Below are 26,855 nucleotides of genomic sequence, written 5' to 3' on the forward strand. Positions count from 1 at the left end.
AGGGTCAACTCAACAGGGAGATGTAACGATTATATGTATACCAACATCAGAACTCTTAAATATATCAAACAATTATGGACAGATCTGAGGGAGAAATTAACAATGATACAACAATAGTAGACTTCAATAATCTACTTTGAGTAATGGATAGATACCCCAGACAGAAATCATTTAAACAGCTGACTTAAACAACACAATAGACCAAAGGAGTTTAACAGATATATACAAACCCTTACACCCTGTGGAAGAGTACACACTCTTCTCAAGTGCACATGAGACCTTCTTCAGGATAGATCTCATATTAGGCCACAAAACCAGACATAAAATATTTAAGAAGATTAAAATTATTCCAAGTATCTTTTTCAACCAGAATGAAATAAAACTAAAAATTAATAGCAGTAAGAAAATGGGAAATTCACAAATACATGGAAACTTAACAACACATTCTTGAACAAGCATTGAGTCAAAGAAGAAATTGAAACAATTTTTATAATATCTTGAGGCAAATGGAAACAAAACCACAATATACCAAAACTTACAGAATGCAGCAAAATTAATACTAAGAGAATGGTTTATAGTGATGAATACTTACATTTAAAAAGTAGATTTCAAACAACCTAATTGTATACCTCAAGGAACTAGAAAAAGAAGAAACTAAGCCCATATGGGTAAATCCCTAGAAACATACAATCTACAAAAACTGAATCAAGAAAAAATATCCTGAATAGACTAATACAAACGAAGAGATTGAATCATTAATCAAAAACCTCCCAACAGAGGCCAGATGTGGTGGCTTACACCTGGAATCCCAGCACTTTGGGAAGCCAAGGCGGGCAGATTACTTGAGGTCAGGAGTTTGAGATCATCCTGGCCAACATGGTGAAACCCTATCTCTACTAAAAAATACAAAAAAATTAGCTGGGTGTGGTGGTACACACCTGTAATCCCAGCTGGTCAGGAGGCTGAGGCAGGAGAATCACTTGAATCTCAAAGGCGGAGGTTGCAGTGAGCTGACATCATGCCACTGCACTCCAGCCTTGGTGACAGAGTGAGATAACATCTCAAAAATAAAAAATAAACCTCCCAACAAAGAATAGCCCAGGGACAGATGGGTTCGTAGGTAAATTTACCAAACAGTCAAAGAAAGATAGTACCAGTCCTCCTTAAACTCTTATAAAAATAGAAGTGGGAATACTTCCAAACTCACTTTATGAGACTAGCACCACCTGATGCCAAAACCAGACAAAGACACCACAAGGAAATAAAACTACAGGCCAATATACCTAATTAACATAAGTGCAAAAATCTATAGTGAAATACCAGCAAACTGAATTCAACTGCATGTTAAAATAATCAAATACCATGACCAAGTCAGATTTATCTCTGAAATACTAAGGTGGTTCAACATATGCAAATCAACCAATGTGATGTACCACACTAACAGTGAAAGATTAAAAACTACACAATCATCTCAGTAAATGCAGAAAACTGTTTGACAAAATTCAGTATCCATTCATGATAAACTGAACAAAATAGGAATAGAAGGAACTTAATAGCATGAAAGCTGTATATGAAAATCCCACAGGTAACATGATGCTTAATGAAAATAAAGCTTTTCCTCTAAGATCTGGTATAAGGCAAGGATTCCCAACTTGTGTTACCTCTATTTAACATAGTACTGGAAGTCCTAGCCAGAGCAATTAGACAAGAAAAAGAAATAAAAGGCATACAAATTAGAAACAAAGAAGTAAAGCTTTCTTCTGCAGGCTCACACCTGTAATTGCAATACTTTGGGGGACAAAGGTGAGGAGATCACCTGAAGCCAGGAGTGGCCAGCCTGGCAACATAGACTGTGTCCCTACAAAATAAAAAAACTAAAAATTAACCAGGCATGGTGACACATACCCATAATCATAGCTACATTGGGGGCTGAGGCAGGAAGATGTCTCGAGCCCAGGAAGTCAAGTTTGCAGTGAGCCTTGACTGTGCCACTGAACTCTAGCATGGGCAACAGAGGAAGACCCTCTCGCAAAAAAAAAAAAAGTTACAATAAAAGAATTCAATATAGTTGCAGGATATAAAATTAATGTACAAAAACCAGTGGCATTTCTGTACACAACATCTGAAAAGGAAAGTAAGACAATAATGCCATTTGCAACAGCAACAGAAAGAATAAAATGCTTAGGAATAACCTTTAAAAAGTGAAAAACTTGTACACGGAAAACTATAAAACATCAACAAAGGAAATTTTAAAAGACAGATAAATGAAAGACATTTATGTTTATTAATTGGAATCATTATAAGTTTTATACTACTAAAGTGTTTTTTAAATTCACTGCAATCCCTATCAATATCCCAAAGACATTCTACGTTTTTTACAGAAATAGAACAAAGAATTCTAAAATTCATGTGGGACCACAAAAGATCACAAATAAGCAAAAGAGCCATGAGCAAGAAAAACAAGACTGGAGGAATCACACGTTCTAATTTCGAGATATATTTCAAAGCTACAGTAATCAAAACAGTATGATACTGGCATCAAAGCACATCTCAGACCAGTGGGAAAGAATGGAGAACCCAGAAATAAATCCATGTATTTATAGTCAACTGATCTTCAAAAGGGTACCAAAACACAATGGGGAAAGGGTTGTGTCATTAATGAATGACTCTGGGAAAACTGGATATCCCCATGCAGAAAGATGAAAATGGACTTTTAAGCCATATACAGAAATCAACTCATACAAAAATAGGCTCAAAATGGATTAAAACATTAAATATAAGGCCTGAATCCATAAAACTACTGGAAGAGAACATAGAAAAAAAGCTTCTTGGTGTTAATCTGGGCAGTAATATTTTTGGATATGACTCCAAAAGCCAGGCAACAAAAGCAAAAATAGACAAATGGAATTACAACAAACTCAGAAGCTTTTGTGTGGCAAAGGAAACAACTGACAGAGTGCATAGGCAACTTATAGAATGGGAGGAAATATTTGGAGCCCTACTAAGTATTTAAAAGTATTTTAGATCAGGTGTGATGGTCCATGCCTGCAATCGCAGTACTTTGGGAGGCCAAGGCGGGAGGATCACTTGAGGTTCAGAGTTCAAGACCAGCCTGACCAACATGGTGAAACCCTGTCTCTACTAAAAATACAGAAATTAGCCAGGTGTAGTGGTGCATGCCTGTAATCTCAGCCACTCAGAAGGCTGAGGCAGGAGAATTACTTGAACCCAGGAGGCGGAGGTTGCAATGAGCCAAGACTGCCTCTGCACTCCAGCCTGGGTGACAGAATGAGAATCTGTTTCAAAATATAAATAAATAAAATAGATAAATAAATAAAAGTATGCAGCTATTTAAAAGTTTGATACTAACATACATTAAAGAAACTGAATAAACAAAACATATATATGGAATTCTGACATAAGATGTACATGCAGGAATTTTTTGTATTTAAAAGATGGCATATCAAATGTGTATGTATGTAATAATAAATAGTGATCTGAAAATTGGCTAGCCATTTGAGAAATAAAAGTTAATTCTCCAATTTGCTTCCTTTTTCTAGTATAAAATTCTAGTTGGATCAATGATGTTTTAAAAACGTAAAGCCATATGAAGGAAAAATGAAGCAGGCCAAAAGTAAATATAAAGCCATAGAGAGATCTGAATTTTAAAATATTTTATTTCTCTACTAAATGTAAAACAAGGCCAGTCGCAATGGCTCATGCCTATAATCCCAACACTTCGGGAGGCTGAGGTGGGTGGATCAACTGAGGTCAGGAGTTTGAGACCAGCCTTGTCAATATGGCAAAGCTTCGTCTACTAAAAATACAAAAATTAGCTGGGTATGGTAGTGCTCACCTGTAATCCCAGCTGCTCGGGAGGCTAAGCGATTCTCATCACTTGAACCCAGCAGGCAGAGGTTACAGTGAGCCAAGATAATGCCACTACATTCCAGCCTAGGCAACAGAGTAAGACTCTGTCTCAAAAAAAAATTTAAAACAAATTTAAAAAGTAAAACTTGGCCAGGTGCAGTGTCTCATGCCTGTAATCCCAGCACTTTGGGAGGCTGTGGTGGGTGGATCACCTAAGGTCAGGAGTTTGAGACCAGCCTGGCCAACGTGGTGAAACCTTGTCTCTACTAAAACTACAAAAAATTAGCTGTGTATGGTGGCAGGCATCTGTTACACCAACTATGTGGGAGGCTGAGGCAAGCAAATCGCTTGAACCTAGGAGGTGGAGGTTGCAGTGAGCCAAGATCGTGCCGTTGCACTCCAGCCTGGGCAACGAGTGAAACTCCATCTTAAAAAAAAAGAGGTAAAATCCAAATCACACAATTAAAATAGTCATTCTGAATAACATTTAGTTTGCTAGAGTTTATTCATTGATTTATTGGGTAAATATTTATTAGGCCTCTGCTGTGTGCTAGATGCTATTCTAAGGGCTGGGACTAAAGAGGTGGACAAGACAAATTTCCTGCTCTTGTAGAGTTTACACTGTAGTTGGAAGAGACAATAAGCAAATACAAATAAAGAATATCTCATATGGTAATAAATGCAGTGGAAAAAAATGGCTGAGAGTCCCTTGGAGGAGAAGGCCTTGCTGATAAGGTGACAATTGAGCAGAGACCTGAAAGGATTAAGGAAGAGTCATGTGGCTTCCTGGGGAAAAAGCAGTCCAGACAGAGGTCACAGCAAGTATAAAAGCCTCGAAATGGTGTCATGATTGGTGTTATCAAAAAACAGCAAGGGGAGCTGTATAGTTGGTATGAAATAAGCCAAGTAAAGAGTAATAGATGAAGCACTGAGATGGGACAGAGGGATGCAGATGATAAAAGGCAGTGACCATTGCAAAGACTTTGGCCTTTACTCTGAATGAAATTGCAAGCCATTGGTGGGTCTTGAAGAGAGGAGTAGCACGGCCACTTTTAAAAGCATCCCTTTTAGGTTCATAGTTGAGAATAGTCTGTAAGAGGGAATTACAGAAGCAGAATGACTAGTTAGAAGACAATAAATAATCCAGATGAGAAATACTGGTGACTTGGACCAGAGTGGTTGCGGTATAGAGAGAGATTGAAATAGTTGGATTCTGGAAACACTTCAAATGTGTGTCAATAGTATTTACCGAGAGATTGGATATAGCTATAGTGGGAGAGAAAAAAGAGGAGTGAGTCAAAAATGACTTCCAAGACTTAGAACCTGTCAGCCAAAAGGATGGAGTTATGATTTCATAGGAAAAGCATGAGAGGAGAAAGCAAATCAGTAGTTCAGTGTTGGTCATTAACTTTGAAGTAAATGCCTGTTACATAGCCAGTTGGCAACCGAAGGAGGCAGTTGGAGTGCAAGTCTGGAATTCATGAGACAGTTCCAGAATCGAGCTAAAAATTTGGAATTTGACAGCATATAGGGGGTATTTAAAGAATTGCTTCCATATTTTGTTTTTAAAATTTAGATTTAGCTAGGGCTTATTTATCCCTGGTATTTTCTTCTTTTAGTCAGTTAAGGCAGGAGTTTTTTTTTTTTTTGCTATATAAACCAAATTGTGATGGCTTAGAGTAATTGCAAATATTGTAATCTCAAATTAAATGTGATTAATAATCATTCTTCATTATATTTTACATTATAAATTTTTATATGTTTACATTTTATATAATTGTATGAAAATTATAAAGTTCATTATGTAATTTTTCATTATAATGAATTTAGCTTAGAAACAGGCTTTCTAGACACATAAAAAAAGAAAGCTCTGGATTTCAGTCATCTCTGTTTTTATAAGCTACTCTGTACCTCTCTGTCATAGCAGGCTACTGACTTGATCCTTTCAATCTTCATAGTACCTAAACCAGAATATAGTTTGTTGAATTATTTAAATAATTTAATTTTTATAAAAGTTTTATTGAAAAATAATTTACATGCTATAAGATTCACTGACTTTTACTAAATTTACAGAATTGTACAACCACAAACCAATTTTAGAACATTTTCATCATTTTATGAAGATCCTTTGTACCCATTTGCAGCCATGCTGCAAATTCCTATCCCTAGCCTCAGGCAACCACTAATCTTCTTTTTTTTCTTCTTTTTTTTTGCATTCTATCTTTTATTATTGGAAAAAGAAGAAGTTCTATTAAGCATATTTACAAAGCAAAATGATACTTAATCTATTCGTAATTAGTTTCCACAATTGCATTTGTATATAATTTCCTTACAGAAGAAAAATATTGACTAAAAAGTATCCAGGTATTATGATTATTATTATACTTTAAGTTCTAGGATACATGTGCAGAATGTGCAGGTTTGTTACATAGGTTTAAATGTGCCATGGTGGTTTGCTGCACCCATCAACCCATCCCCTAGCTCCCCACCCCTCAACATGCCCTGGTGTGTGGTGTTCCCTTCCCTGTGTCCATGCGTTTTCATTGTTCAACTCCCACTTACGAGTGAGAATATGTAGTGTTTGGTTTTCTGTTCCAGTGTTAATTTGCTGAGAATGATGGTTTCCAGCCTCATTCATGTCCCTACAAAGGACATGAACTCATCCTTTTTTATGGCAGCATAGTATTCCGTGGTGTATATGTGCCACATTTTCTTTATCCAGTTTATCATTGATGGGCATTTGAATTGGTTCCAATTCTTTGCTATTGTGAACAGTGCTGCAATAAACATACATGTGCATATGTCTTTGTAGTAGCATGATTTCTAATCCTTTGAGTATATACCCAGTAATGGGATTGCTGGATCAAATTGTATCTGGTTCTAGATCCTTGAGGAATTGCCACACCGTCTTCTACAGTGGTTGAACTAATTTACACGCATACTAAAAGTGTAAAAGTGTTCCTGTTTCTCCACATCCTTTCCAGCATCTGTTTCCTGACTTTTTAATGATCTCCTTCTAGCTGGTTTGAGATGGTATCTCAATGTGGTTTTGATTTGCATTTCTCTAATGACCAGTGATGATGAGCTTTTTTTCATATGTTTGTTGGCCATATACATGGCTTCTTTGTTCATATTACTTCATCCACATTTTGATGGGATGGGTTGTTTTCTTCCTGTAAATTTATTAAAGTTCCTTGTAGATTCTAGATACTAGCCCTTTGTCAGATACATACATTGCAAAAAATTCTCCCATTCTGTAACTTGCCTATTCACTCTATCGATAGTTTCTTCTAATGTGCAGAAGCTCTTTAGTTTAATTAGATTCCATTTGTCAATTTTGGCTCATGTTGCCATTGGTTTTGGTGTTTTAGTCATGAAGTCTTTGCCCATGCCTATGTCCTGAAATTGCCTAGGTTTTCTTCAAGAGTTTTTATGGTTTTAGGTCTTATGTTTAAGTCTTTAATCCATCTTGAGTTAATTTTTGTAGAAGGTGTAAGGAAGGGGTCCAGTTTCAGTTTTCTGTATATGGCTAGCCAGTTTTCTGGGCACCATTTATTAAATAGGGAATCCTTTCCCCATTGCTTGTTTTTGTGAGGTTTGTCAAAGATCAGATGGTTGTAGATGTGTGGTGGTATTTCTGAGGCCTCTGTTCTGTTCCATTGGTCTATATATCTGTTTTGGTACCAGTATTATGCTGTTTTGGTTTCTGTAGCCTTGTAGTGTAGTTCGAAGTCAGGTAACATGATGCCTCCAGCTTTGTTCTTTTTGCTTATGATTGTCTTGGCTACATGAGCTTTTTTTTTGGTTCCATATGAAATTTAAATTAGTTGGTTTTTTTTTCTAATTCTGTTAAGAAAGTCAGTGGTAGCTTGATGGGGATAGCATTGAATCTATAAATTAATTTGGGCCACTATGGCCATTTTCACAATATTGATTCTTACCATCCGTGAGCATGGCATGCTTTTCCATTTGTTTATGTCCTCTCTTACTTCCTTGAGCAGTGGTTTATAGTTCTCTTTTAAGAAGTCTTTCACATCCCTTGAAGTTTTATTCCTAGGTATTTTATTCTTTTTGTAGCAATTGTGAATATGAGTTCACTGATGATTTGGCTGTTTGTCTATTGTAGATGTATAGGAATGCTTGTGATTTTTGCACATTGAGTTGTATCCTGAGACTTTGCTGAAGTTATTTTATCAGCTTAAGGAGATTTTGGGCTGAGATGGGGTTTTCTAAATATACAATCATATTATCTGTAAGCAGAGACAATTTGACTTCCTCATTTCCCATTTGAATACTCTTTCTTTCTTTCTCTTGCCTGAATTGCCCTGGGCAGAACTTCCAATACTATGTTGAATAGGAGTGATGAGAGAGGACATCCTTGTCTTGTGCCACTTTTCAAAGGGAATACTTCCAGCTTTTGCCCATTCAGTATAATACTGGCTATGGGTTTGTCATAAATAGCTCTTATTATTTTGAGGTACGTTCCATCAATACATAGTTTATGAAGATTTTTAGCTTCATGAAGGGGTGTTGAATTTTATCAAAGGCCTTCTCTGCATCTTTTGAGATAATCATGTGATTTTTGTTATTGGTTCTGTTTGTACCTCTGGTAGAATTCGGCTGTGAATCCATCTGGTCGTGGGCTTTTTTAGGTTGATAGGCTATTAATTACTGCCTCAATTTCAGAACTTATTATTGGTCTATTTAAGGATTCAATTTGTTAGCCTTGGGAGGGTGTACGTGTCTAGGACTTTATTCAGTCCTTCTAGGTTTGCTAGTTTATTTGCATAGAGGTGTTTATAGTATTCTCTGATGGTAGTTTGCATTTCTGTGGGATCAGTGATGATATCCCCTTTATCATTTTGTATTGTGTCTGCTCTTCTCTCTTTTCTTCATTAGTCTGGCTAGCGGTCTATCTATTTTGTTAATCTTTTCAAAAAACAGCTCCTGGATTCATTGATTTTTTTTTTTAAGGGTTTTTTGTGTCTATCTCCTTTAGTTCTGCTTTTATCCTGGTTATTTCTTGTCTTCTACTAGCTTTTGAATTTGCTCTTGCTTCTCTAGTTCTTTTAACTGTGATGTTAGGGTGTCGATTTTAGATCTTTCCCGCTCTCTCCTGTGGGCATTTAGTGCTGTAATTTTCCCTCTACTGCTTAGCTGTGTCCCAGAGATTCTGGTACGTTGTGTCTTTGTTCTCATTGGTTTTAAGTAGCATATTTATTTCTGCCTTAATTTTGTTATTTACCCAGTAGTCAATCAAGAGCAGGGTGTTCAGTTGCTATGTAGTTCTGTGGTTTTGAGTGAGTTTCTTAATCCTGAGTTCTAATTTGACTGCACTGTGGTCCTAGAGACTGTTGTGATTTCCATTCTTTTGCATTTGCTGAGGAGTGTTTTACTTCCAATTATGTGGTCAATTTTAGAGTAAGTGCAATATAGTGCTGAGAAGAATGTATATTCTGTTGATCTGGGATGGAGAGTTCTGTAGATCTCTGTTTGGTCTGCTTGGTCCAGAGCTGAGTTCATTGTTAATTTTCTGTCTTGTTGATCTGTCCAATATTGACAGTGGGGTGTTAAAGTCTCCCGCTATTATTGTGTGGCAGTGTGAGTCTCTTTGTAGGTCTCTAATAACTTGCTTTATGAATCTGGGTGTTTAAGTTTTGGGTGCATAAATATTTATGATAGTTGGCTCTTTTTGTTGCATTGATCCCTTTACCATTATATAATGCCCTTTGTCTTTTTTGTTTTTTGTTGGTTTAAAGTCTTATTATTATTGATTTGTAAATTAATTTTGTGTTCTGAATACAAGTTATTTATTAGATACATGATTTGAAAATATATTTTCCACATATGTGACTTGCCTTTTTCTCATGTGTGGCTTTTGAAAAAGTGTAAATGTTTTTAATGTATTTATTTTGAGACAGAGTCTCATTCTTGTTGCCCATGCTGTGCAGTGCCTCAATCTCAGCTCACTGAAACCTCCGCCTCCTGGATTCAAGCAATTCTTCTGCCTCAGCCTCCTAAGTAGCTGGGACTACAAGTGCACTCTACCATGCCTGGCTAATTTGTTGTTGTTGTTGTTTGGTTTTAAAGATGGGGTTTCACCATGATGGCCAGACTGGTCTTGAACTCCTGACCTCAGGTTATCCACCCACCTCGGCCTCCCAAAGTGCTAGGATTATAGACGTGAGCCACCGCACCCGACCGCCCGGCTAATTTTTTTTTTTTTTTTTTTTTTTTGTAGTAGAGACAGGGTTTTACCATGTTGACCAGGCTGGTTTTAAACTCCTGACCTCAAGCGATCCTCCAGCCTCAGTCTCCCAAAGTGCTGGGATTATAGGCATGAGCCACTGTGCCCAGCTAGCATTTTAAATTTTGGTTGTCTAATTTAAGAGTTATATAGTTTCAGCTCTTAAATTTAGGAATGTGACTCATTTGGAGTTGGTTTTTGTAGATGATGTGAAGAAGCTTTACTTATAAATAAATAGGTAGACTTGACAATACAAAATAACATTTTTATAATGATAGTGTCTGAGGACTTTTTTTTATAATCCACCTATTTTACCTATAAGTAAGATAATCCAACTGAGAAGGTACTATTTAATTCACTCCACAAGCATTATTTACTATGATTTAGCTAATAAATTCATTAAGCAGCTATTTGAAGATAGAATAGCCTTAAAGTAATATTTCAGTCATTTTTAATGACAAGTCAACCTATTTACTTTAGCATGCTTATAATCTCCTTCAGTAATTATAACTAAAGTTATATATACATATAAATTACCTTAGAGTTTTTTAAGCTTTTAGACATTTTTATAAATTCTGATTTAAATGAAGATGATTTTAGACTTGATCTTAGCCACTCAGTTGGAATCAATTCCAATAGATTTTACATTTTGTATGAAAAGACACTTCATTTTACTGATAGTCAACCTTCTACTTAATTCTGAAATTTGGCTAGCTTCCATTTCACTATTTTTAATCTTTAGTCGGTGCCTGACTTAAAGCACCCTAAAGTATGAAACTACTTTTTTGTTTGTATTTCCACAAGAGAAACAGAAGTTAGGTGCTCTGATCACACTAATGTTTTTAAAATGTAATGTCACTTTTTGAAGTCATATAAATTTAATATTTTAATGGAATATGATGGTATTAATATTTCATTTGGGGAATAAGTCTGCAGACTAGTTCAAAGGCTCTTTTACGTATTTGGTGATTACATAGTCACAAATAACATGTTTAAGCATTTGTAACCTTCGTATCTCTGTGAATAACTGCTAAGAATTACTTTATTATGCCCTTAGCCTTGGCCAGTTTGTCATATCTTGTTGGCATTTTCTTTGTAATTACACAAACCTCACTACATTATTTGTATTACTTAAATAGTTAATTTATTTAGAATTTCTATAAATTAAATGTATTAGTTAATTTCTAGAGGTACATGCGAAATAAATTTTTGAAATGTGTTAGTAACTCTTTATATAGGAAAGTATATGGATTTTTATTTACATGTCATAACATTTAACAAGAAAAATGTTCCATTTATTACTCTAACAAGACCAAAAAACTAATTTCTCTATTTTGTTCCATATTTTGAAAGATTTGTTTTCCCTTTTAGATGCAGACCAACAACGAAGAGAGAAACTCAAAAAGGAATTAGCACGATGTGAAAAAGAGTTCAAATTAACTAAAACTGCAGTGCAAGCCAATTCTAAAAATAATTCCAAGTCACTTTTTCACACCCTACAAAAGGTAAGGTAGTATTTTTACTTTTTAAAAGCAAATGTTTCTAAGGCACTTCATTAGTGGTACAATCTGACTTTCTGGAAACATGTTTACTATAGTTTAGGGTCAGCAAACTTTTCCTATAAAGATCCAGATAGTTAATATTTTCAAAGGCTTTTCAGGCTATACAGTCTGTGTCACAACTACTCTACCATTGGAAGGTGGGCATAGACAATATATAAATAAATGGGTGTAGCTGTGTTCTGCTAAAACTTTATTAACTGAAGACATTGGATCAGATTTGGCCTGAAGGTTATAGTTTGCAGATCCCAGTTACAGGTTTTTTTGTGATACATTTGAACATCTGGTTAAAGAAGTTCTATTCCTGGCCAGGCATGGTGGCTCACGCATGTAATCCCAGCACTTTGAGGCCGAGGCAGGTGGATCACCTGAGGTCAGGAGTTCGAGACCAGCCTGGCCAATATGGTGAAATCCTGTCTCTACTAAAAATACAAAAATTAGCTGGGTGTGGTGGCAGGCGCCTGTAATCCCAGGTTGTCTCTCAGCTGAAATGTAAGTTTGTTTTATTCTTATGTGTGGTGTTTTCATTTCTTGAAGTTTTTAATTTTGAAAACCTTAGCATCTACAAAAATATAGTATATTATACCCACATGTTCCCATCACCTACGTTGTAATGATGATCTGCTCAGAGCCATTGTTATTTCACCTATATGTCTACTCACTTTCCTAGGTTATTTTGATGCAAACCCCAGATACTGTAAAATTTTATTCATAAATGTTTGGGTGTATATCTAAAAGATAGACTTTTAAAACCACAACAATACTATTATGCCTTAAAAAATGTTAACAGTTCTTTAATAATAAATATCTAATATTTAGATTTCCCCACTGTCTCCTTTTTGAGTTTGTTTGAATTGGTATTAGAAGGCCAGCAGTCTCCTTCAGCTCAGTGCCAGGGTTCAGGATGGGGAAGTTTCCTTGCAAGTCATCTAGTTGAAGAGTAGCCGTTGAGAGCATTCCAGATTCTCAAGCATGATCTCATAGAGCTTTGTTTTCTGCCACCAGCACCCATTATGTGGTTTAAAACAAAACTATGGACTAATGGGCAAAAGCCAAATTCACTGCTCTGCTTACCAAATACCAATGCCATAACATTAAGTCTGGTAGTTTTCTCTTCAGAAATGCTGGGAGCCATAGACCAGTTTTTAGTTGAAGTTATGTCATCATACTGACACTTTACACTGACAACAGTGGAGGACAGACTAATTATGAGGCAGTTGCAGTAATCTGGGAAGCAGTAATTAAGACATGATTCTAAGATAGCAGAGAGAGCATAAGGAATACATTTAAGAGATATTTAGAAAGTAGAGGCCGGGTGCGGTGGCTCACGCCTGGGAGGCCAAGGTGGGCAGATCACAAGGTCGGGAGATTGAGACTATCCTAGCCAACATGGTGAAACCTTGTCCTTACTAAATATACAAAAATTAGCTGGCTGTAGTGGTGCACACCTGTAGTCCCAGCTACTTGGGAGGCTGAGGCAGGAGAATCACTTGAACCCGGGAGGCGGAGGTTGCAGTGATCCAAGATCATGCCACTTCATTCCATCCTGGCGGTGGAGTAAAACTTTGTCTAAAAAAAAAAGAAGAAGAAGAAAGAAAAGAAAGTAGAATCTCCAGGACTTAGTGGATGATGTGAAGAGCAAGAGGCAGGAGTTAAAAAGATTCCAAAGTTTCTGGCTTGGACAACTGGGAAGGATAGCAATATATCATTCACAGAAATATAATAGGATGAAGTGCAGGTTTTCTTTGGGGCTGGAGGTAATAAAACATAGGAGTTTATTGTTTGGCTATGTTTGATTTGCGGTGCTTTTGGAACATCTAGTATATTTAATAGACATTTGGATATAAGCATTCGTGTCAGCAAAGAGGTCTGGGCTGAAAATAGATTTAGGAGTCATCAGGGGAAGCAGTGAGTATGATTGAGAGCCCCAGGGCTATTATGTAGATAAAAGGACCAGGAATAGAGCTGCTTCCTTTAGAATAAATCTGTTATCTGCTCTGTATTATACTTTACTATCTGGGAATATGTTCCTCAATGTTTGACTCACAGGTATCTTTTCATTTTTAGTGATTATACTTTTTAACTGAAAATTTTAAATGTGTTTCTGTTATTCAGCATGAGTATAAATTACTAATCATATTTTGAGATAAGAATGGGGCTTCTTGAAAATACAAATCATATATGTTGATACATCTTTTTAATGTGTTTTATATATTTATAATAAAGTAAAAATATAGATATTATTTACATGTTATAAATTTTTAACGTATTTCTGTAAATGTTTGATGTTTTCATTTTTCCAATAGCAACTATAACCCTATAACTTTTTGCCTCCATAAAGTTGTTAATTTATTTTTTATCTATATTTTTATTGACTCCATTTAGAATTCATAGTAACTTGCACTTTGCCTACATTTTTGATAAGCCCTGATAAATATCTTAGATACTCTCAGATTGTCTTAAAAGCCTTATTATGGGCAGTATATTTTGATAATTGAATGGGTATTATAGTTAACAGATACCTGTTATGGTTATAATTTGTATTCACTGAAAAGTTACTGTAGTTAAAATGCTGGCTTTAACCCTCTGAATGTATTAGCCCTTTATGTACATATATAAAGGTCATATATCAAAAATCTTTTATGATAATTGCCCATATCTCATGCCACTTTTCTTCTCTCATACTCTAACTCACATGCTATCATCCTCAGAACCCTCCTAAGTCCTTCCAGATTTCACCCTGTAACTCCGAGTCATTCACTACTTGGTCAGTGCTCCCATACTACTCACTTGCTTCACTGGCATAGCACTTACTCTGTGCTTGAATATGTAGGTGTGATCTGTATTTCTGAATAAATTTAGAGAAGAGATCAGGAGCAGTGGCTTACACCTGTGATCCCAACACTTTGGGAGACTGAGGGAGACAGATCACTTGAGCCCAGTAGTCTCAGACCAGCCTTGGTAACATGGCAAAACTCCATCTCTACAAAAAAAATACCCACCCACCACCGCCAAAAAAAAAAGCAGGCATGATGGTGTGCTTCTGTAGTCCCAGCTACTCAGGAGCCTGAGGCGGGCAGATTGAGCTCAGGAGGTTGAGGCTGCAGTGAGCCATGATCAGGCCACTGCATTCCAGCCTGGGCAACAAAGTGAGATTTAAAAAAAAAATCTAGGAGACTTTTTAAAAACAGTATAAAATAGTGAAAATCAAGAGCTGTGTTTCTTTCATAAAATATAATTTGAAACTTTTTTGGAAACAAATGTTAGTCAGATTTTAATTCATACCCATCCAATTCTGCAATTGAACTGACTCTTCAACTGTTTAAAACTCTGACAATTAGAAAATTATTGTGCATTATGTCTTCTGACATCCTAAAAAAAGATTGATTTAGTACTGAGTTCTGTATTGTAAAATTCTTGACATGAAAGTATGATGAGTATATCAACTATGGGTTATGATTATTACTTTACATAAATCCTGAAATCACAGAAACAGTGTACAACAAACCTCATAAGACTAAGAATGATATAAGAAAGGATGTGTTCAGGGTACCATCAACTTTTTGCTCTACTGGCATATAATTGATGAACACTTTCTTGATTTCAGAACTTTACAGTGATTTGCTATTTATGTTTTGGGATTCTAACAGTGTGTTACATATATTCTGCGCAAATGTCTTTATCCAAGCTTTCTGATATTCATAGCTAAAGGAAACAATTATATCATCTAAAGATGCAGATTGCTACAGTGGATTTTATACTGTGGTCTACTGGTTTCCAAGGAAAGAAAAAATAGGATAGAAGGTAGAGATTATAAGACACAAAAATGAGAAAAGTTTCATGCTTTCAGTAAGTTCAGAAGCAATTTTTCCATCCCATTTCAGAGAGATGGGTTAACATATACTTCTACCTGTTTAAAAGACTTTCTTCGGTGTTTCATTTTGTTTATTAAATAACCATTACTGATAAAATTTCTTTACAGGCAATCATAATACCTTGTGCATTTCTTTTTCCTTCCTCTGATCTCAGTTTGTGCTGTTCTTCTAAGTGTAAATAATTTTTGTGCTTATTAATTAATTGCTATATAGGATATTTTTAGACTAAGAAATTTCTTTGGGAACAAAACTATTCTGGTACATAAGCTGTATTGTGAGTATCATTTAGAACTACTTGTAAAAACTAATGTCTTAAAGTCATTTACCAAATAGTACCCTAGGGACTCAAAATTTAATGCTAGCATACTTACTTGATTTGAGTAATTTTGTCTTGTATTTGGAATAAGATTATAAGGGAGTTGAAAAGGAAAGGTGATTCAATATATTTTAGGTAGTAGCAGCACAATATCCACTTATCTGCAATTTCTTTGCTTTGATAAATCAGCACTTTAGGTTAGCTGGCTTATTTGTTCCCAGAAAAATAGTTAAAATCAGTTTAAGATTTTTTATGCTGTAAAAAATCTAAAATCATATAATTTTCAAATAAGTTTTAAAATAGATAATATGTTGAAGTGGTAAAGGACATGGGCTCTGCCTCGGTTCAAATCTGTGAGATTATGCACCTCAGAGCAGTATTTTTATCTACAAAATAGGGTAATAACTGTACTACCACGCAGAAGTTGATGTTAGGATTAAATGAGCTAGCTATACATGAAAATTAACTAGTACAATACCTTGCACATAATAAATACACCATACATATTAATAGCAGTGATAGAAGTTCTTCTTCTTCTATTCAATGTCAAGAGCAGTACCTTGCACACAGGAAGCACTTGGCTTTTTCCTTACTCAGCTCATGCATCTTCCCCTTGTTATTCCTCCCAACGAGGTTATAAGACAGATATAACTGACTAAACCCTGGTGATTTTTACCTCAATTTCTGTAAGTTCCATGTAATTTGCCCTCTACCTAATGAAAGTGCCTCTGAGTTTTGCAGAGGATATACAGATGTGTCCATAAGGGCTGAAGTCATAGGCAAAGCTTCTTAGACATTTTATAAAAGTTTATCAAAGAATAAAATGTTATCTGTGCTTTTAGACTTTACAGATAACCAAAAAGAAATGGAGCAGGTCAAAATGCCTCCCTTTTCAAAGTTTTACCCCCACCCCAATGAAAAGTTGAGAAATGTATATGAAATTTTTATGGAATAAATATTTATTAATTATATTTAAATTATTAGTTACCTAAATCAGGGCTCCATACATGATGAGGAGAAATTCCTTTTCTTTAAAGCCTGGACATCACAGAGGGGTGGCTTACACTGCAGCCTCCAATAATGACAAGACAGGACGGTGAGGACGATGCCACTAACAGTGGTTGAGAAGGGCATTGGCACTCACAATTTGTGTGGAAACTTTCAGATAAAACCGAAATCTCCCAGTAGATCTTAATATTCAAGTTTAAGATCTCAAATACTCATCTTTTTTTAAGTTTCAGAAAGAAAATTGATTGCTCTACTAGACTTATATTTAGAATTTTATTTTAATATGCTAATTCAAATGCTTGACTAGAACTTCAAATAAAATACTAACATCTTCAGTACATATCAGTTAATTTTGTAAACCATTGAGGCTATCATTTTTTAATGTATAATCTCAAGGTCCCCATTACATGAATTTGTAATGCAGGTGATGACTGTCATATCAAATGTTCTCAGCCCTCAGGTGAACCGCAAATTGAGGATGATGTGTTAAAAGAAGAAATGAATGGATTTTCATCCTTCGCAAGGTCACTAGTACCCTCTTCAGAGAGACTACACCTAAGTCTACGTAAATCTGATAAAGTCATCACAAATGGTCCTGAGAAGAACTCCAGTTCCTCCCCATCCAGTGTGGATTATGCAGGCTCTGGGCCCCGAAAACCAGGCTCTGGAACCCTGTATGGCAGAAGGCCCAGGAGCACATTCCCAAATTCCCACCGGTTTCAGTTAGTCATTTCAAAGGCACCCAGTGGGGATCTTTTGGATAAACATTCTGAACTCTTTTCTAACAAACAATTGCCATTCACTCCCCGCACTTTAAAAACAGAAGCAAAATCTTTCTTGTCACAGTATCGCTATTATACACCTGCCAAAAGAAAAAAGGATTTTACAGATCAACGGATAGAAGCTGAAACCCAGACTGAATTAAGGTATGATACATCAACAACCAATAGTAAATCCTTCAGGAAATTAAATGAAAATTAATGAATTAATATTCCCATTTTCTGCTGCCAGCTTTAAGATCTGATAGTGCCCTTTGATTGGAATGAGATGAATGTGACTTTTCCTTTTCCGTGTGTCACTAGAACTATCAAAATAACTGAAAAATAGCTATTAAACTGGTCAAGCTTCTTATAAGTATGAATTACATATTTTATTGCAAGCATGGTTCAAGAATTACATATGTTTTTAAATATACTTCCAGAGAATTATTTTTTTTAATTGTACTTTAGGTTCTGGGGTACATGTGCAGATCATGCAGGATTGTTGCATAGGTACACACATGGCAATGTGGTTTGCTGCCTCCATCTCCTGTCACCTACATCTGGCATTTCTCCCCATGTTATCCATCCCTGACCTCCCCACCCCACCCCCACTGTACCTCCCTTGCCCCCCCGACAGACCCCAGTGTGATGCTCCCCTCCCTGTGTCCATGTGTTCTAATTGTTCAACACCCGCCTATGAGTGAGAACATGCAGTGTTTGATTTTCTGTTCCTGTGTCAGTTTGCTGAGAATGATGGTTTCCAGGTTCATCCATGTCCCTACAAAGAACACGAACTCATCGTTTTTGATGGCTGCATAGTATTCCATGGTGTATATGTGCCACATTTTCCTTGTCCAGTCTATCATCGATAGGCATTTGGGTTGGTTCCAGGTCTTCACTATTGTAAACAGTGCCACTATGAACATACGTGTGCTCGTGTCTTTATAATAGAATGATTTATAATCCTTTGGATATATACCCAGTAATGGGATTGCTGGGTCAAATGGAATTTCTATTTCCAGGTCCTTGAGGAAGCACCACACTGTCTTCCACAATGGTTGAACTAATTTACACTCCCACCAGCAGTGTAAAAGTGTTCCTATTTCTCCACATCCTCTCCAGCATCTGTTGTCTCCAGATTTTTTAATGATCGCCATTCTAACTGGCGTGAGATGGTATCTCAATGTGGTTTTGATTTGCATCTCTCTAATGAGCAGTGATGATGAGTATTTTTTCATATGTTTGTTGTCCTCATGTATGTCTTCTTTTGTAAAGTGTCTGTTCATATCCTTTGCCCATTTTTGAATAGACTTGTTTGTTTTTTTCTTGTAAATCTGAGTTCTTTGTAAATTCTGGATATCAGCCCTTTGTCAGATGGGTAAACTGCAAAAATATTTTCTCATTCTGTTGGTTGCCGATTCACTCTAGTGACTGTTTCTTTTGCCGTGGAGAAACTGTGGAGTTTGATTAGGTCCCATTTGTCTATTTTGGCTTTTGTTGCCAATGATTTTGGTGTTTTAGTCATGAAGTCCTTGCCTATGCCTATGTCCTGAATGGTTTTGCCTAGGTTTTTTTCTAGGGTTTTTATGGTGTTAGGTCTAATGTTTAAGTCTTTAATCCATCTGGAATTAATTTCAGTGTAAGATGTCAGGAAGGGGTCCAGTTTCTGCTTTCTACACACTGCTAGCCAGTTTTCCCAACACCATTTATTAAACAGGGAATCCTTTCCCCTTTGCTGGTCTTTGTGAGGTTTGTCAAAGATCAGATGGTTGTAGATGTGTAGCATTGCCTCCAAGGCCTCTGTTCTGTTCCATTGGTCTATGTCTCTGTTTTGGTACCAGTACCATGCTGTTTTGATTACTGTAGCTTTATAGTATAGTTTGAAATCAGGTAGCATGATGCCTCTGGCTTTGTTCTTTTTGCTTAGGATTGTCTTGGCTATGCGGGCTCTCTTTTGGTTCCATATAAAGTTTAAGGTGGTTTTTTCCAGTTCTGTGAAGAAGGTCATTGATAGCTTGATGAGAATTGCATTGAATCTATAAATTACTTTGGGCAGTATGGCCCTTTTCACAATATTGATTCTTCCTAACCATGAACATGGAATGTTTCTCCATCTGTTTGTGTCCTCTCTTATTTCCTTGAGGAGTGGTTTGTAGTTCTTGAAGAGGTCCTTTTATATCCTTTGTTAGTTGTATTCCTAGGTATTTTACTCTCTTTGTAGCAATTGTGAATGGGAGTTTGCTCATGATTTGCCTCCTTTTAAGTCTTATTGGTATATAGGAATGCTTCTGATTTCTGCACATTGATTTTGTATCCTGAGACTTTGCTGAAGTTGCTTATCAGTTTAAGGAGATTTTGGGCTGAGATGATAGGGTCTTATACAATCATTACAATCATAAGAATTCTTAAAATATGTCATCAGACAGTGTTTGTGTAAATAAGCATATTATTGATTCATGTTAAAAGTGGCAAAACAATGGGCTATAGAGAGGAAGAAACCAACCCTTTATCCATCTACCCCTCTGCTCCATTCCCTGTAGATATTCAAGCCAGTCTTCATAGCAACACCTGCCAAGAATATTTTAAATTGGGATAATTTCTGGAAATTAAGTATAATTTGCCTCAATAATGTTTTCAGATTCAATAGTGCCTGGCACAAGATGAATGTTGAATAAAAGTTTGCCAAATGACTAAAGAAAAAAACGAATCTTGTCAAGTTTTGAGTTACAGCGGATTTGTGATTGTGATTGTTTTTCTATTCTTACATAAACAATTTATCTGATCCTAGGTTTTAGTTGTTTTAGAAAGTAAAAACAATTTAACAATTTTTTTCTTTGGATATAGGTAAGAGATACGGCAATATCAGATGAGTCTGCAGATATTTAATCAACTGAAATCAAATAATTCAAAATTATGTATTTTATAAGAATAGATGGATCTCATTCTTTTTATGTTTGAGTTTTTCTGGCCAGTAAACCTTGTTACCACAGTGCTTATATTTTGAAGGATTAACAATTATTTATTTTAAATTATTACAGCTTTAAATCTGAGTTGGGGGAAGCTGAGACCAAAAATGTGACCGATTCAGAAATGAACATAAAGCAGGTAATAAGTATGAAATATTGTTGTAATGCTACATTTGAATTACAGATGTTTTACTGTTACTAGAATATGTACCGCTATTTAGACTGTGAATAATCATCTCTTGGTGACATTTACCATACATGATACAGCCATTATACAGAAGGTCTGCCTACTTATAAATGGTTATAACTCTCTGAATAGCCAGGTGGATCCTGCCAAATCTGAGAAGTCATTTGTTACTAGCATCTTTCCTGGATGGTTGGTTGGCTGGTGGGACAGATGGAAGGATCAGTAAAATACCTTAAGTATTATTTCCAAAGATGCAGACCTGGATTACTAGAGGAGCCAGCAGAGTAGTGCAGAAGTTGAGTTTTTATATATATTTTTTGTAATAAATTGTCGCAGATTACATGATTGGAAATTATACATTTTACAGGAATAGGTAGATATTTTTCTCTTATGTTTGCCTTTACTTTTTCTAGACCATAAAGCTCTTTATTACAGGGTTTATATTTTGAATTCTGAGCATCATTTATTTTAAAATATTGCCACTTTGAGTCTAATTTTGAGACAAATGGAATTTTTATTTTTGCAGTATCAGTCTTACACTTGTGTCCTGACTTAAATTTATTGTTTATAAAAATGATTTGTCTATTAAAATGTCGAACACAGATCCAGAGATAGAAGAATAAAATATCATCATATTCAACTTCCCCCTTGCCTTCTAAAACTGGATAGGTGGTAGTTTTCCATCTCAGCCATTAATAGCTGTTTGACATAGGGCCCTGCCACTTAAGGCCCAAGGATAAATCGCTTATCCTCTGAGAGCTGAATTTCCTCATCTAGAGAAACTGTACTTTCAGGATTATTAGGAGCAGTAAATGATGTAGGTAAAGTGCCTAGCCTGGTAAGGACTTAATCAATGATAGCTATTGCTAGCTTAAAATTTTTGGAAAGAGTTAGCTCTGCAGATAACTAAATAAATATGAAAATAATCCTGCAAGAAAATGGGTGTCCCCATATTCCTTAGTCAGTGCCATCAGTACCTGACTTGAAGAAGCCAGTAGAGTAATAACTGCAGTAGATCCACATTTTAACAGTACCTTTAAAACCATACATAAATTGCTGTTGTAAAGATTAAATCTAATGATGTGAGTAAATGCTTGGCACAGTTCATGGTGCATAGGAAGGAGTCTATAAAAGTAAGACTTGGCTGGGTGTGGTGCCATGGTCGGGCACAGTGGCTTACACCTATAATGCCAGCACTTTGGGAGGCCGAGGTGGATGGATCATGAGTTCAGGAGATAGAGACCATCCTGGCCAACATGGTGAAACCTGTCTCTACTAAATTACAAAAAAAAAAATTAGCATGGTGGCACGTGCCTGTAGTCCCAGCTACTTGGGAGGCTAAGGCAGGGGAATCACTTGAATCCTTGAGGCATAGGTTGCAGTGAGCCAAGATCGCACCACTGCACTCCAGCCTGGCGACAGAGCCTCTGTCTCAAAACAACAAAAACAAGCCGGATGTGGTGGCCCACGCCTATAATCCCAGCACTTTGGGAGAGCGAGGCGGGTGGATCACAAGGTCGGGAGATCAAGACCATCCTGGCCAACATGGTGAAACTTCATCTCTACTAAAAATACAAAAAATTAGCTGGGCATGGTGGCGCACCTGCCTGTAATCTCAGCTATTCAGGAGGCTGAGGCAGGAGAATCACTTGAACCAGGGAGTCGAAGATTGCAGTGAGCCAAGAAAGCGCCACTGCACTCCAGCCTGGTGACAGAGAGACTCCGTACTAAAAAAAAAAAAAAAGTAAGCTGCCATTATTTTTGTTTGTTTGTTAATATTATTGTCCATGCTCCTAGTGCTACCACTGCTTCTGCATATTTGACATGTTGGCATTTAAAACAGATGAGCTGTTTGAATTTCTGATTAATGGGATGTTTTTCCCTTCAAATTTACTTTAAAGTTGAAAATTTGCTTCAGTTTCCCTTTATATGTTTGTTTGTGGCAGTTTCTTAATGTTATTCATATGTCATTAAAAAGTCATTTTATCTTTAAGAAAAAAGTTCTGAACTAATAGAAAAATTATTCTAAAATATTCTTTGTTGTATAATTTTTATCTACTGGATATCTCTGCTCACTTAAAATTTGCTGTATTTCTGCTTTCATAATGTGTTTTTAAGCAGAAAATATTTTTTATTGCATCCTCAGGCATCTAATTGTATGACATATGATACCAAAGAAAAAATAATCCCTTTACCTTTACAAGGGCATGAATTAACATGGGATGGGATTAAGGATGATGCTCTTCAGCATTCTTCACCAAGGTAAACAGTTTATAAGAGAAATAATTTCAACTGTTTTTAATTGCTTTCTTGTATAACAGACATATAGTATTTGTAGCCTAAGTACTATTTGATCATATGCGCTAATCTATTTTGTTATTATGTAATTCAATAACAAGTTTAGTTTTACCAAGGAAATTTACAAAGTTAAGTGCTCAGTAAAAGTTTAAATGAGTTAATTTTGCTAATTTCTTAGTAAAGGAAAAAGGCATACCAACTGGTATTATTTGTCATCACTATTCATTAAAAAATGATTTTCCCCAAGACAAGTCTTCTGGCAGTGATGCTAATCAGTTTACATGGCACTAATAGTACTGAAGAGCTTTGCCATTTGAGGAGTCGTAAGTTGTGATTTTGAATATTCATCATATGCTGGTGCTTGACCTATCTGTGCTATGTGAAGAGACTATTTATTTATTCATTCATTCATTCATTCATTCATTCATTCATTCAAGACAGAGTCTGTCTCTGTTGTCCAGGCTGGAGTGTAGTGGTGCAGTCTTAGCTCACTGCAATGGAGGCACTCTTTAAAAACTGCTCATCGTGTTGAGTAATTAAGGAATATTATACATTAATTAGCAGGTAATAGAAAACCTAAAAGGTGCCTTGATAGTTTCAGCTGTCAAATATATTTCCAGTGTCAGAGAATGGATAGGAAATCAGGGGCAGGGATAGAAGAAAGGAAGGAGTAGAGATTAAAAAGAGGGCAAGAATAAGGTGTTATGAAGAAGACCACTAGTAAAGTGCATACAGTCCCCTCAGGCTCCAGCTCCTCCCTCATGCCTTTGCTACAGATCTTACTTGCTAAGGCCATAGAGAGTCCATTGTTAACTTCCCTATCTTTGAAATTTCTGGTGCTTCAGTACATACAACTATTTATTAATATAAGCTGTTCTTGAGCCAGTCTTTATTGAATAAAAAGAGTGGCTTAAGGAAAGGAATGTTTATATTTTCTAATACTTTCTAAAAGAAGTAAAGCAAAATGTTATAATTGAATATACTTGAATAAAAAGCTTTGAATTAACTATTGGTAACATTACTGAATAATAACAAAATTTATCATGATGACCATCTTTAAACATTTTTTCTTAGTAATGTATCCAGAAGCATTATTTATACATTAGCCTTAGTCAAATTGTCTTTTTTTCTAATTATAAATTCACAATTCTTTTTAAACCAATACTACAGCGTAATGCCGTAGTATAGTTTCGAATTCATATGCCATATTTATAATTGTAAATTTATAACTAGAAAAGTAGTTTAAAAGCCTGTCTTTGCTACTTACCCACATTAACCTTGGAAGGTTAATTATTAGCCTTTCTGACCCTTAATGAACTGATCAGTAAATGGAAAATATAATGCATAGCCAACATACCTGACTGAGTTGTTTAGAAGATTAAATTAGATATGGATATGTGCATGCATTAAAAATTGCTAAAACATGTTATTATAGGTTGGACATCCCAAATCTGAAAATCTATAATTCAAAATCTGACATGGTACCCAAAGGAAATGCTCACTGGAGCATTTTGGATTTCAGATTTTTGGATTTGAGATGCTCAACTAGTAAGTATATAATGGAAATATTCCAAAATCCAAAATCGGAAATACTTCTGGTTCCAAGCATCTCAGATAAGGGATATTCAATCCGTACTAATATACAATATTATTGAGTACTTACCGTATGCCAACCATTGTTTTGCTCAACTACTTTAACTTTCTCTTTCTAGGGCAATAAGTCAGTATTCACTGAAGCTCCCGTCAACTAGTAAAATCTACTCTGAGTAAGACCTTTTTTTACCTCTTAATTTTGCATAGTGGAAATCAAGAGTTAAGAATCATAGAAACCACTATTAAATAAGTCAGGATTGAACAATAATCTCTCTTTTTTTTAAAAAAGCTGGCAAGTAATAAATGTACGTATTCGTGGAGTAACTAGTGATGTTATGATACATATACTGTACAGTGATTAGAACAGTTTAATTAGCAATCCATCATCTCAAACATTTTCTTTCTTTGTGTTGGAAATATTGAGTTTCCTTCTTCTAGCTCTCTGAAACTGTTGTTTACTGTAGTAGTCATCCTATAGTGGTATAGAACACCAGAACTTGCTCCTCCTATCTAGCAGTAATTCTGTACCTTTTAACAAATCTCACCTTGTCCCTTGATCCTGTCTACCCTTCCCAGCCTCCAGTACCTTCTGTTCTACTCTACTTCTATGAAATCAACTGTTTTTTCATGATATATTGCTTTATTTTTATTTTAGTTCTGGGATACATGTGCAGGATGTACAGGTTTGTCACATAGGCAAACAGGTTTTTGTTTTTTTTTTCTCAATATATATTTGCTTTTTCTTTTTTTTTTTTTAATTTTTTATTGCATTTTAGGTTTTGGGGTACATGTGCAGAACATGCAAGACAGTTGCATAGGTACACACATGGCAGTGTGTTTTGCTTCCTTTCTCCCCTTCACCCGAAATCAACTGTTTTTAGCGTCCACATATGAGTGAGAATATGTGGTGGTTAACTTTCTGTTGCTGGCTTATTTCACTTAACACAGTGTCCTCCAGTTCCATCCATGTTGCCACAAATGACATGATTTTATTTGTTTTTATGGCTGAATAGTATTTCATGGTGTATATATACATTTTCTTTATCCATGCTTCTGTGAACACTAATCTTTCTTACAATCAGCTTTGGGATAGCAAACATATAATACATGCTAAACCCAAATAATTTTCTCAAATTTATTTGAGAAATAATAACTTTCTGGAATAATTATCAAAGACTTCATTTTTTATCTCCAGTTTAAATTTGTCCCTAATACCTGATACTTTTAAATAATTAGTATCTGTAATTCTTACTTACTGTATAAATAAAAATAATAAAGAAGAGTTTTAGAAAAATGCAGACTTTTAGTAGCTCAAGATACTCTTTCCAGAGGGTTCTAACCTCAGCAGTTTTTTGCAGATATTTTACTTGTAGATTTTAATGTTGTTTTAATTAAGTTACTTTTTTTAGGGAAAATACTTCATAAAATTTTATTTATTTTCAAAGGTGCTTTTTTTTTAAAGCTAATTTAGAAAGATGTATTGAAATATACAAGGAGTGTTATGTAGTTATACATGTCGTTCACATTCATATCTGATGTAGTTGAATGTGCTGTTTTTAAGCAAGCGAGACACTGAATCATTTTGAAACTAACTTTTTATTAAACGTTTAAATCTATTATTCAATTTGCTTATTAACTCTTCCCTTATATTTGCTTATTCATTAATTTAGTTACTTGCTACATACATTTTGTATAAATTCACTAATTTTAGCTAATTAAAATCAAATGTACAATACTATCCTAATTTTCTTGTAATAGCTACTAAAATATAGTTATAATAGAGAAGTGTGTGCAAGTAGTTAAAAATTATCACAATATGTTCATAAATTTTCCTGTGAGAATTTTTCTTTTCCAAACATTTTGAGAGAAAAAATAAATTTTTTTGTTTGTAAATTTCTCAACCTTAAAACAAGATGCTGGCCTAGAACTAGCAGAGGACTTCTTAGTTGAAGCTCCCGCTTCTCTGGACAACTTTCCTTTTCCTCCTTGCAAGTGCTTTGCAGAGGGGCTTGCACCTCTGCTGCTGGACCTCGTCAGGAGCCAGAGGAAATTTAAAACACTCCTTAGGAGTGCTTGCTCCCAGCGGATTGCGTTTGATTGCCCCTTGCCTTTCATTGCTCTCTTTTTGTTTTGTTTAATTCTGGTTATTTTTACTGCTATGGATGTTGCAGATAT

General features: G+C 35.6%; 1 protein-coding gene across 4 annotated transcripts in view; it reads left to right on the forward strand.

Moving 5' to 3' along the window:
- SPATA7 (spermatogenesis associated 7) overlaps positions 1–26,855 on the forward strand; it is a 56,145-nt gene that overhangs the window by 18,794 nt on the left and 10,496 nt on the right. For 2 of the 4 annotated variants that reach the window (XM_035261230.3, XM_035261231.3), the window contains 5 exons: positions 11,471–11,622; positions 17,329–17,801; positions 20,675–20,741; positions 22,936–23,051; positions 24,800–24,853. In XM_035261230.3, the coding sequence (XP_035117121.1) occupies positions 11,471–11,622; positions 17,329–17,801; positions 20,675–20,741; positions 22,936–23,051; positions 24,800–24,853 (862 nt within the window). The remainder of the gene's footprint in view (positions 1–11,470; positions 11,623–17,328; positions 17,802–20,674; positions 20,742–22,935; positions 23,052–24,799; positions 24,854–26,855) is intronic. The other 2 variants (XM_002754177.4, XM_002754178.5) reach the window with 1 other exon arrangement.

The sequence above is a fragment of the Callithrix jacchus genome, chromosome 8 (assembly GCF_049354715.1).
Source record: "Callithrix jacchus isolate 240 chromosome 8, calJac240_pri, whole genome shotgun sequence".
Taxonomy (NCBI): Eukaryota; Metazoa; Chordata; class Mammalia; order Primates; family Cebidae; genus Callithrix; species Callithrix jacchus.